At 46.2% G+C, this 12,412-nt stretch overlaps 1 protein-coding gene across 1 annotated transcript in view; it reads left to right on the top strand.

The window, feature by feature from the left end:
• The window catches only part of LOC124620098, a 309,262-nt gene that overhangs the window by 126,201 nt on the left and 170,649 nt on the right, over positions 1–12,412 (top strand). The window contains exon 3 of the mRNA XM_047146767.1: positions 356–644. Within this exon, the coding sequence (XP_047002723.1) occupies positions 356–644 (289 nt within the window). The remainder of the gene's footprint in view (positions 1–355; positions 645–12,412) is intronic.

Here is a 12,412-nt window from a genome sequence, read left to right as displayed (position 1 = left end):
ATCTGTGTTCGGTCACCGTTCACCATTGCTGAATAGTGGTATAGCTTCTATTCAAATGTCGAGCGATTTGGCGATTACTCCAGCCGGCTTCTTCTAGATCGACCACATGTCCTGTCTCAAATCCTGACATCTGCGTATATTGCTCACGCTGCTGTCTGCGAGGAGCAGTTACTGTCCAGTTGAGTACACGGAATGAAATTCGCAAAGACTTTGCCTCGGTATCGACCGTGTCCCACGCTTACCATCCTTGCCAGCTGCGCGGTGAAATTGCGCTGCAGCGTTACACAGTCACCCATCGGCCGTCAAAGTATACAGTCGATACCTGTATGAATATATCAACTTGTGTGGTGTGCAGCAGCGTGAGCGCCCACGCTCCGCCGGAGTCGCCGCTGGTGCCGCCGCCTGCGCCGCCGGTCACGCCGCTGACGCCACTGCTGGGCGCGTGCCGGCGCGACACGCGCTTGTTCGCGCGCAGCGAGGACCTGGACTCGCCGCCGGCCGAGGCCAGGGGGCCCGCCCCCGCCGCCACGCTGCCGCCCCCCGCGGCCCGCGCCCCCCACGGGCACCCGCTGCCCGCGCTCACGCTGCGCCGAGCCTCCTCCGTCAGCACGCCGCCGACCGTCGTACCGCTCAACCCCGACAAGGTCAGCTACCCGCTACACGTCAACGTTGCCCAATCAAGAACACTACTTTTGGGCCCATAAATAAAAACTTATCGATAAGAAAGAGTTAATTATGTATTTAAAAAAGTCAGCCTGTGTGTGTTTGTGCTTGCAAAACTATAAAAGTAACCGGTCAATTGACTTGGAAATTTTGACACAACATTGCATCCTAATACGCACGTGTTTTTGTGTAACTATTTTTTAAAGCAATATGTAATATATAAAGACAAAACGTTCTTCCAAAAATCTCGCCAAGTTCTTGACTGATTAACTTCAAATGTTTACGTGATTCTCCATCGAAAATTCGTATATATATATGTCTAAAGAACTTTGACAAGAAACTTCCTGGCAGATTAAAACTGTGTGCCTGACAGAGACTCGAACTCGGAACCTTTGCCTTTCGCGGGCAACTGCTCTACCATCTGAGCTACCGAAGCACGACTCACGCCCGGTACTCACAGTTTTACTTCTGCCAGTATCTCGTCTCCTACCTTCCAAACTTTACAGAAGCTCTCCTGCAAAGGTTCGCACCAGCCACCACACGGCACAGACGCGCCAGTCCCCCACACAAGCAAGGATGTTCCAACTTACGGCGCAAAACTTAAATCAGATAAACGTAATGATTATTGTAAACTGTCAGAACAGCTAGTCGCCTCACTAAACTACCTCCCACTTTTACTTTCGTCCCATAAAGTGCGACAACGATGACACGTTTATTTAAATCTGCAGCTATGTTGCAAAAGTATACAGGGTAGCTGCTATGAAATTCAGAACGAGAGAGAACAGGGCACCACTTCTGGGTGTTAAACGTAGGGACGCCAGATTCCCAGTGCCAGGGGTACAGCAAACGAGGCGCGTCTGTTCCTTTCGGCACTACGTGATCACGTCTCCAATCTGTGGAGAATGCTTGCCTTTGGCTTGTGAGAGGCCAGAGTCAGGGTTGGTTCGTTTAGGTCAGCCCCTACTTGTGTCGGTATCCTCAGCAAGGTGGTGCGGCAGTCGCGCAACGGACAAATTCGAACGGGGAAGCTGTAAAGCAGCCAGCGTCTCGTTGTTGAAAAATCAGCTACTCAGCCCATCTCGATCGACACCACCATCGGAGGTTATGAAGAACAGCGCCTACAAGTGGACAGCCTCTCTAAATGAGGCGAACACGTTCTTTCATTACTTTCTCTCGCTGCACACTTTAGCCTTTCATCTCTTATTTAGTCCTTAACACTGAACAGCCAAAGAAACTGGTACACCTGCCTAATATCGTGTAGGGCCCCCGCGAGCACCCAGAAGCGCCGCAACAGGTCGTGGAATGGACTCGACAAATGTCTGAAGTAGTACTGGACGGAATTGACATCATGAATCCTGCAGGACTGTGCATTAATCTGTAAGAGTATGAGAGGGTGGAGATCTCTTCTGAACAGCACATTGTAAGGCGTCCCAGATGTGCTCAATAATGTCATGTCTGCCGAATTTAGCGGCCAGCGGAAGTGTTTAAACTCAGAAGAGTGTTCCTGGAGCCACTCTGTAGCAGTTACGGACGTGTGTGGTGTCGCAATGTCCTGTTGGGCGTGCTCTAGTCCGTCGGAATGCACAATGGACATGAATGGATGCAGGTGATCGGACAGAATGCTTACGTACGTGTCATCGGTCAGAGTCGTATCTAGACGTATCAGGGATCCCATATCACTCCAACTGCACACGCCCTACACCATTACAGAGCCTCCACTAGCTTGAACAGTCCCCTGCTGACATGGAGGGTCTAGGGACTCATGAGGTTGTCTCGTACGTGACCATCAGCTCGGTACAATTTGAAACGACACTCGTCCGACCAGGCAACATGTTTCCAGTCATCAACAGTCCAGTGTCAGCGTTGACGGCACCAGGCGAGGGGTAAAGCTTTGTGTCGTGCAGTCATCAAGTGCACACGAGTGGGCCTTCTGCTCCGAAAGCCCATATGGATGATGTTTCGTTGAATGGTTCGCACGCAGACTTGTTGATGGCCCAGTATTGAAAAGCGCAGCAATTTGCGGAAAGGTTGCACTTCTGTCACGTTGAACGATGCTCTTCAGTTGTCGTTGGTACCGTTCTTGCAGGATCTTTTTCCGGCCGCAGATATGTCGGAGATTTGATGCTTCACCAGATTCCTGATGTTCACGGTACACTCGTGAAATGGTAGTACGGGAAAATCCCCACTTCACCGCTACCTCGGAGATGCTGTGTCCCATCGCTCGTGCGCCGACTATAACACCACGTTAAGACTCACTTAAATCTCTATAAGTTGACATTGTAGCAGCAGTAACCGATGTAACAACTGTGCCAGATGTGGTGTCACCGGCAGACACCACACTTGCTAGGTGGTAGCCTTTAAATCGGCCGCGGTCCGTTAGTATACGTCGGACCCGCGTGTCGCCACTATCAGTGATTGCAGACCGAGCGCCGCCACACGGCAGGTCTAGAGAGACTTCCTAGCACTCGCCCCAGTTGTACAGCCGACTTTGCTAGCGATGGTTCACTGACAAAATACCCTCTCATTTGCCGAGACGATAGTTAGCATAGCCTTCAGCTACGTCATTTGCTACGACCTAGCAAAGCGCCATTACCAGTTACTATTGATGGTGTAAAACATGTACCGTCAAGAGCGATGTTCACCATTTACGGATTAAAGTTAAGTATTCCAACAGCTACGTCCTTTTTTGCTAAAGTCGAACTTCCTTGCCCTGTCCAGACCTCACGCCAGCCTGCGTGAGCTAAAACGCGTGCCTTTCGGCTTCCTCTCATAGTGGGTTGGCTCTCTTGCCAATCCACAACACCAGACACTTGTCTTATACAGGCGTTGCCCACGGCAGCGCCGTTTTCTGCCTGTTTACATATCTCTGTATTTGAATACGCATGGCTGTATCAGTTACTCTGGCGCTTCAGGGTAAGTTACTCTGGATACGACTAGCTGTGGAAGAGCAACGTGTTCTTCCTATGTTTTCTGTGAATTTATGGTTGGGTGGGTGGGTGGGTGGGGGTTGTTGGGTGCCCACGGCTAAAGGCGTCAATAACTTTCTTTAATTTCTTATCTGTCTTTAGAAACAAAAAATTTTAATGTTCGTTTATTCAAAATCTTAATCATCTGAGAGTTCTTCGCCGATTGCTTCACAACACAACGTTGTATTACATTACTGATATACTTTTTTTTTAATATGTCTAATATATAAACACATCTATATATAATATGTAGGAGTCCAACATTTTAACAAACATGAAAGTTGTATTTATGGCTTATCGGCTTATGACTACAACTACTACATATTGCTAATATAAACAAGACTCAGAGAGAGAGGGGGGGAGGTGAGAGAGGGAGGGGGGAGGTGAGAGAGGGGGGAGGTGAGAGAGAGGGGTGAGAAGAGGATATGGACAGAGAGGTGGAAGGAAATGGAGATAGAAAGGGGAAAGTAGGAGATGGACAGAGAAAGGGGCAGAAGGGAACAGAGAGAGGTGGGAAGGAGAACATAGGAAGGGAGGAGGAGATCATGGACAGTGGAAAGCAGAGAGGGCGAGGGGCCAGGAGAAGATGGAGGGAGAGGAGGGAGGACAGAGAAAATAGGAGGAGGTGATGGACAGAGAGGGGTGGAAGGAGGAGGAGATGGACAAAGAGAGGGCGTGGAGGAGACGGTGGGGGAGGGGGGAGGGAATAGTTTAGGACGTACACGCAATTCCCATCATGTGAGAAACATGTGCTTTCTGTTTTCTTTCTTTTCGATTTAACCAAGCTGAGCCGCAGCAATGCGTGGCCATGGGCAACTTTTACAGATAATAAAACTATAAAAGCGTCGTGTCTGTTTGAACACGCTAATTTCGATAACTAATGGTCGAATTTCCATGGCGTCTGATAGGTAACTTAAGGCTTTATTTCATAAAAATTGGGTCAAGGGAAAAAAAAGATATCCACACATATTATAAAAATATGTATACGAGTATGTATGTATGTATGTATGTATGTATGTATGTATGTATGTTTCACATTTTCTCCGAAACTGCTACACCAGTTTTAACGAAACTGGGTACACATATAACCTACGGTCTGTAAAGAATCACTGTCGGGGTAAGAACCACCTACCTTTCAAAGAAGTGGTCGTGACGGTGAAAAAGTAGTATAGCCCATGACACGCGAATACCCATACTTCACTCATGCAGTGGTTCAGAATGAGAGCACGTATTGACGTGCACCAAACTTGATACATAATTTAAAACTTTTAAGAAACTTTTTCTCGGTATCAACCCCCCCCCCCCCCCCCCCCCATATTAATGAAAGGAAAAACACACAACAATTTCCCTGTTCGTGCAGTAAAACTGTCGCTTCAGGCATAAAGTTTTAAGTATATTGCTTCTTTCCTACTAACTGTATTACTACTTGGAACAAGTGGACCATTTCCTCTACCTAGGAAGCATACTGTCATCTAACTGCTCATCTGGAAAAGATGTGGAGAATAGATTACGTGTTGCCGATGTAGCATTTGGACGTCTTACAAAGCGTGTCTTCCTGAATAAAGACCTAACATTGTACACCAAACTGATGGTGTACAAAGCTGTAGTCATTTCCACCCCGCTATATGGTTGCGAAACCTGAACGTTATATTGCTGTGATCTGAAGAAACTAGAACGCTTCAACCAACAGAAGCTAAGATATAACATGAACCTGAAATGGGATGACTTCATATCCAACACGGCTGTTCTTGAGAAAGCAAAAATGTATAGCATGGAAGCTCTTATCATTGGGCATCAACTCAGATGGGCGGGACATGTCCAGCGGATGAAAAATGACAGACTTCCGCGCCAAATGCTGTACAGAAAAGTGAGCACAGGTAAAAGGCCACGAGGTGCCCCTCTCAAACGTTATAAGGATCAGTACAAGAAAAATCGGAAAAACTTGAACATCGATCCGAGTAACTGGTCCACAATAGCAGAAGATCAAAGTCGCTGGCGCTCAGTTACCTTAAATGCTCTTCAAAACTTTGAGCTGGAACGTCGAAGAATGGAGAATGATAAACGCCGGAGACGTAAACTCCTCCAGGCTCAGCCACGTGCTCCACCTTCCATCAGCTGTAATGTCTGTGGCCGCCTGTTCCACGCTAGGATTGGATTGCTAAGCCATCAACGACACTTCCACGCCTGTACCGTGACATAGGAAATCTCAGGAGAGAAATGAAAACTCTGATACGAGTATCAGCCGACGACTAACTGTATTCGTAATACATTTTTCTGACAGTATTTGCATATGCCACTCAATGTGCCTGAAAAATTATAGCGTTGTACGACATATAGTTCACGAGATATGATGTCATAAACGCTGAGATGCGTTTAAATTTATACCTTCTTTGCTACTAATTCCGTTCGAAACACATTTAGCAGAGAATATCCACATATACCGCTGAATGCACCTACGAAATTATCTCATTGTACGACGCCTATTTCACGATATTTGAAGCTATGGACATTGAGCTACGTGGAAACCGAACTGCATGGCAGTATTCGCTAGAAATGCAGGGAAAATATATGTACTAATACGTCGAATACATGCAACATGTGTGTATACGGACAAGGCAGAAGGTGAAGAACTCCTCCTAAACCCATGGATCGATTTCAACAACGTTTAGTACACATATTTACTGTCTGGAAAGAAATGCTGTGGGGATCATTAAACTCCTATTGGGATGGGGGTGATAATGTGGAGAGAGAATGGGGAGGAGGACACGCAGAGAGGGGGGGGGGGGGGAGGGGAGGAGATGGACGCATATAGGTGGTAAGAGGAAATGGACAGAGAGAGGGCGAGGAAGAAGTGAACAGAAAAAGGGAAAAGAAGGACATGGGCAAAGAGAGTGAGGAGGGGGACATGGACAGAGAAAGGACAGAGGAGATGGAGAGAGGAAAAGGTTGGAGGGGGGAAAGGAGGAGATGGAGAGAGAAAGGGAAGAGAAAGAAATGGCCAGGGGGAGTGGGGAAAGGTGAAGTCGACAGAGAAAGGAAAGAGGAGGAAATGGACGAGAGGTTGTAGTAGCAGACTAACAGATAAGGGGGGTGGAGGTGGAGAGAGGAAAGGGGAGAAGGAAACGGACAGAGGGGGGGGGGGGAGAGGGGTGCTGAGGAGATGATAAGAGAGAGGGGCGAAGCAGTAGATGGACTAATAGAACTGAAATAAATACTACCAAAGAGTACTCAGCTAGTTTGTTAATACAAATGAACATTAGTTTTTTCGTGTTCTTTGTGTTCCTATACAATTCATCGAGTGTCGATGAAGCTTGGTGAATTGTTGCGCACACGCTCGCGTAGGTTTCTAGGTTCATCCGTAGGGATGACCATGAAAGGGGGTGACATGTAAGCTTAACTCAGGAACGCCTGGAGCTATTTCAGTCAAATTTTGTTCTTACAGGACTCATTTATTGCATAATTATTTGCATAAAAATGCTGTGGTGTTAATATACCTCAACCGCCTCTAAAGGTCGGGTGGGACTCAAAAATTGTGACACAAACTATTCGAAAACGGCCAATATTAGTATCAAATCGACTGTTTTCGACTTGTTGGTGATAGTCACGGTGACGTTTCACCCTTAGAATTGAATGTAAGGGCGCGGGGCAGGGATTGCCAAGACAGTTTGACGAACAGCGTGTCTTTGTATCCGCTGAAGGAATTTCTACCAAAACTAGCACTTACTATCTCCAGATGTATCAAATACTGTGATAAAGCACTCGTATGGCTGACGGTTTGGACTGAAAAGAGGCGACATAAAATCCTCACTCAGGAACGTCTGGAGCTACTTCCACTAAATTTGGTATATGCGTGACTCATTATTTCTATAAAAAGTACTGTGGGAGTAATATTCCCCTACTAGCGTTCGAGGTGGTCGTACCAATAATTTATAAACGACCGAAGACAACCTGTTGGTATTTCTTTCCTGTAAGTAGACTTGTAACACTTTAAAAGTATGATGCGCAACTGATCTCTTATTTGCGTTTTTCAGTGTATCAACCACTCAGTGAAAATCAAAACTGCAACGAGCCAACATTTATCCATCTTGTTTCGGGGCCAAAGTTCATGCCACGCGGCTCAGTACCACAGATATATTTAACGTCCTCTCTACAGTGGCATGGTGTAAAACAGAGAAGAGTCACAGAGTTGCAAGAGACAGCCCTTCTTATTACAAGTTTCCTCAGACTTCAGCTGAAACAGCAGGGAGAAATTCGTTAGAGATGCAGATCAAATAGCTCTACAAGTATGTGAGAAATGTATACAAGGTGAAGCGAAATTCGCGCACTACGGCTTCACAGAGCGACTCCTTACATACCAGCGATAAAAAAATGTCTGTCACGAAATTTCGTCCGGCGAGTACATCCGGCAGAAAACGAACGTTAAATAGTGGCAATCTGGAAACACTATAATCACATGTATGGTAACTACCTGTGTCAGCACATATAAATTGTGCCGTGTAGGCGGTGCAGAGGATAGAGTTTTGGGTTAGACTGCAGGAGGTCGAAGGTTCAATCTTGGGGAGGGGCGCATTTTTTTATTTGCTAATGTCATTCTGACATTTCATACTGTAATATACACCATTTTTTAGGTCACATGTATCCTAAATTTACAACATTTTGTAACGTTGAACATAACAAATGAGTGGTTAGACAAATAATAAATAGACAGTTGAAATAAATGACCTGTCACAGGACAGAATAATCACAAAAAGAATCCCAATTTCGAGATGCTAAAGATGATAGCACAGTACAATAACACAACATCTACTTGCCATTTATATTACAAGTAACATGAGCGCTCAGATGTTGCATATTAGCAACCAGTGACAATAATAATGTCCATATTAATGACCGGATAACCTTCACGTCGTCCTCAGAATGACAGATGCTCTACATTGCGCAACCCGTAGGATCATACAGCTCTGGACCTTTCACAGCAAAGCTGTGTCCGCAGTAACAATAATAATAATTACAGTGCATTGAGATACGTACTAAACAGCATGCGGTTACCAGACTCAATGTCGAAAGGCATAATTAATGGGACCATGGTGATAACACACACAATAACCGAGTTTCGATATTATCCGCAAAGCACGTTGCTGATCCTACTGGTAACGTAAGGCCCTAACGAAATGTAAAGGACATGAATGAGGCAAGAATAATAGTTGGTACTAATCTATGGGACCATTGGAGGAGGATACAAAGAAAACAGGTTTCGCGTCTAGTAGATGAAATGGTGCGAATAAATTCACGCCCACGATATGGAAAGGGCTTCATTCGAAGCGGACCAATCTTCCATTTCTACTATTGTAGTATGTAAGTGCAGATGTTTTCTAGGGGACGCGCTGCAATCGCTGTTGACGATTGCCAGATACCGTACCATCTGGACTACATTTACCAAATAAAAAAGAAAACGTATGCCTTAACACAGGATCGAACCATTGACCTCCTGCATGCCAACCCAAAACTCCACCCACTGCACCAACTGTACAGCACAACTTCTAGGTGCAGACAGAGGTGGTTACCATACATGTGATTACAGTGTTGCCAGATTGCCACTCTTTAACGTCCTTTCTCTGCCGGATGTACTCGACGGACGAAATTTTGAGACAGACATTTTTTATCAGTGGCATGTGAGGAGTCGTGCTGCGAAGCCCGAGTGCGCGAATTTCGCTTCACCCTATATATACACACACATGAAAAGTTTTGTGTCACCACGCTTCTGAGAGTTCCGGAACCTGTACAGAAAACTGTAATAGAGATCAACGTGAACATCATTTCCGCCCTTTTTATTGCTACTGAAAACCACTCATTGCATGTTGTACCACCACACAGCGAGACCTTCAGAGATGGTGGTAAAGATTTCTGTACACACCGGTACCTCTGATACCCAGTAGCACGTCCTCTTGCATTGATGCATGCCTATATCCGTCGTGGCACACTATCCACAATTTCATCAAGGCACTGTTGGTCCAGATTGTCCCTCTCATGAAAGGCGATTCGGCGTAGATCCCTGTGGGGGTGGGTCACGTCGTCTATAAACAGCCCTTTCCAATCTGTCCCAGACATGTTCGATAAGGTTAATGTCTGGAGAACATGCTGGCCACTCTAGTCGAGCGATGTCGTTATCTTGAAGGAAGTCATTCTCAAGATGTGCACGAAGGGGGCGCGAAATGTCGTCCATGATACCTCCCCAATATGCTGCCGATATGGTTGAACTATCGGTCGGAGGAAGGCATTCACGTGTCGTACAGCCGTTACGGCGCCTTCCATGACCACCAGCGGCGTACGTCGACCCCACATAATGCTACCCCAAAACAGCAGGGAACCACCACCTTGCTGCACTCGGTGGATGGTGTGTCTAAGGCGTTCAGCCTGATCGGGTTGCCTCCATACACGTCTCCGACGATTGCACATGCGACACTAATCGGTGAAGAGAACGTGATGCCAATCCTGAGCGGTCCATTCGGCATGTTGTTGGGCCCTTCTGTACCGCACTGCATGGTGTCGTGGTTGCAAAGACGGACCTCGCCATGGACGTCGGCAGTGAAGTTCATCTTGCAGCCTATTGCGCACAGATTGAGTCGTAACACAAAGTCCTATGGCTGTACGAAAAGCATTATTCAACAGAGTGGCGTTGCCTTCAGGGTTCCTCCGAGCCATAATCCATAGGCAGCGGTCATCCACTGCAGTAGCAGCCTTTGTGCGGCCTGAGCGAGGCATGTCATGGACAGTTCCTGTCCGAACAACATCGCTTTGGTTCACTCCGAGCCGCCTGGCCGCTTCCCTTGTTGAGAGCCCTTCCTGGCACAAAGTAACAATGCGGACGCGATGGAACCGCAGTATTGACCATATAGGCATGTTTGAACTACAGACAACACGAACCATGTACCTCCTTCCTGGTGGAATGGCTGGAACTGATCGGCTGCGGGTCCCCTCCGTCTAATAATCGCTGCTCATGAATGGTTGTTTACATCTCTGAACAGTCAAAGAGACTATGTCTGTGATACGATATTCACAGTCAGCGTCTATCTTCAGGAGTTCTGGGAACCAAGGTGATGAAAACCTTTTTTTGTTGTGCGTATAAAGGGCGACCAGAAACTTTCCTTTTGAGGGCATTGCTGAAGCGTATGTGTAACTTACATATGCACCGACATGTAGGCAGAGGATTAGTGTGACATTCGTGTCTTACCGAAGTACATGCGATAAATCGGAAATGTGAAAGATGGCGACGTTATTGCCAAATGCGTCCAAAGAGGACTAACACTTTTCTTGGCTACCGAAAGACAAACGCCGGAAAATGAAGAATGAGTATACTGTAGCATGTCTGTCGAAAAACACAACTGTGTATGGTGCGCCAGGTTTTGTGCCTATCGCGATTCGACAAAAGACGCCGGTCGATCTGGGAGCCCACTCTCATCCATTATGGACAACAATAGGCGGTCCTAGAGCCGTGATCTCTCCCCGTATGATTATCAAGCCTTCGAACCCTTAAAGAAAGGCCATGAAAGGTCAGACGAATACGTCAGCAGGCAGTTAAGAACACGAAGCAGAACATGGTGCTTTACCAAACGGATATGTGCAACCTGATGCGTCGGAAGGATGATTGCCTCAATCCTCACAGGGTTTTTGCCTGATTGGCATACCGATTCTGCACAGTACGGCCTTCGAACGGAAACTTTTTGATGGCCTCTTATATGTGTTGCGAAAAACTTGTGATATTCGTGTACGCACGCAAAGCCACGCACAAAAAGTTTGTTCTCTTATAACTATGACTTTGTTTAATAATTATGTCTTGCAAGTCCATTATCATCAAAAGTACGGGACACCAACCTCGCCTGCAAGTATGCACACAAGCCCGAATTCGTACTACAATTGTCGTTGCCCTGAGAAATAACTGCCCAGCATAGCGACACCTCTTAGGAGACTATTCCTGCCTCAGCTTTACCGTTTCTCCCTCCTCCCTCTACACCGCATTACCATAAAAATGAAATCACGCAGGATATGAGTAGAGCTGCATTGTGGAGCGTCACTATTTCTTAAACAATAAGATACATTGTATTCACTACGTGGCATTACAGATGAATCAGAACAGCAAAAACTTAAACTTTTATGAAATTTTATGTTATAAATAACGAAAACAGCGCTCGAAAGGACGTAATGCAGCTGTTGAGTCTTGCTCATGCGTGCGTACATGAAAACACGCAAGCACACGTAAGCGCACACACACACACACACACACACACACACACACACACACACACACACACACACCAATTTACAAATGATTCAGAAATGAAACCTGTGTGTTTATACGCAAATTATTCCATGCGCATGTATGTACGAATCCTGCCTCGGGCATGGATGTGTGTGTTGTCCTTAGGTTTAAGTAGTTCTAAGTTCTAGGGGACTCTTGACCTCAGCAGTTGAGTCCCATAGTGCTCAGAGCCATTTGAACCATTTGTTTGTACGAATAATTATTTCGAGTAAAACAACGACTGAATGCGACTCTGCTGTTTAAATGATTTTGCTCTGCTCATTATCTTCGTACCCGGCCTGACCCAAATAATTTTTTTTTTTTTGTGTGGGGTCGTTGGTTGAGATAGATGCATAAAAAAATTCGCAAGCCCTTATGCCTCACTCCATACGGCAGGAAAGTACAATCGTTGTCTGTAATCGACGACTAACATTATCTATTCCTATATTTATGAACTGCTAATAGGTCCAACCAAGATGGTACCGTA

The sequence above is a fragment of the Schistocerca americana genome, chromosome 6 (genome assembly GCF_021461395.2).
Source record: "Schistocerca americana isolate TAMUIC-IGC-003095 chromosome 6, iqSchAmer2.1, whole genome shotgun sequence".
Lineage (NCBI taxonomy): Eukaryota > Metazoa > Arthropoda > Insecta > Orthoptera > Acrididae > Schistocerca > Schistocerca americana.
This window is presented reverse-complemented; position numbering and strand designations above follow the sequence as displayed.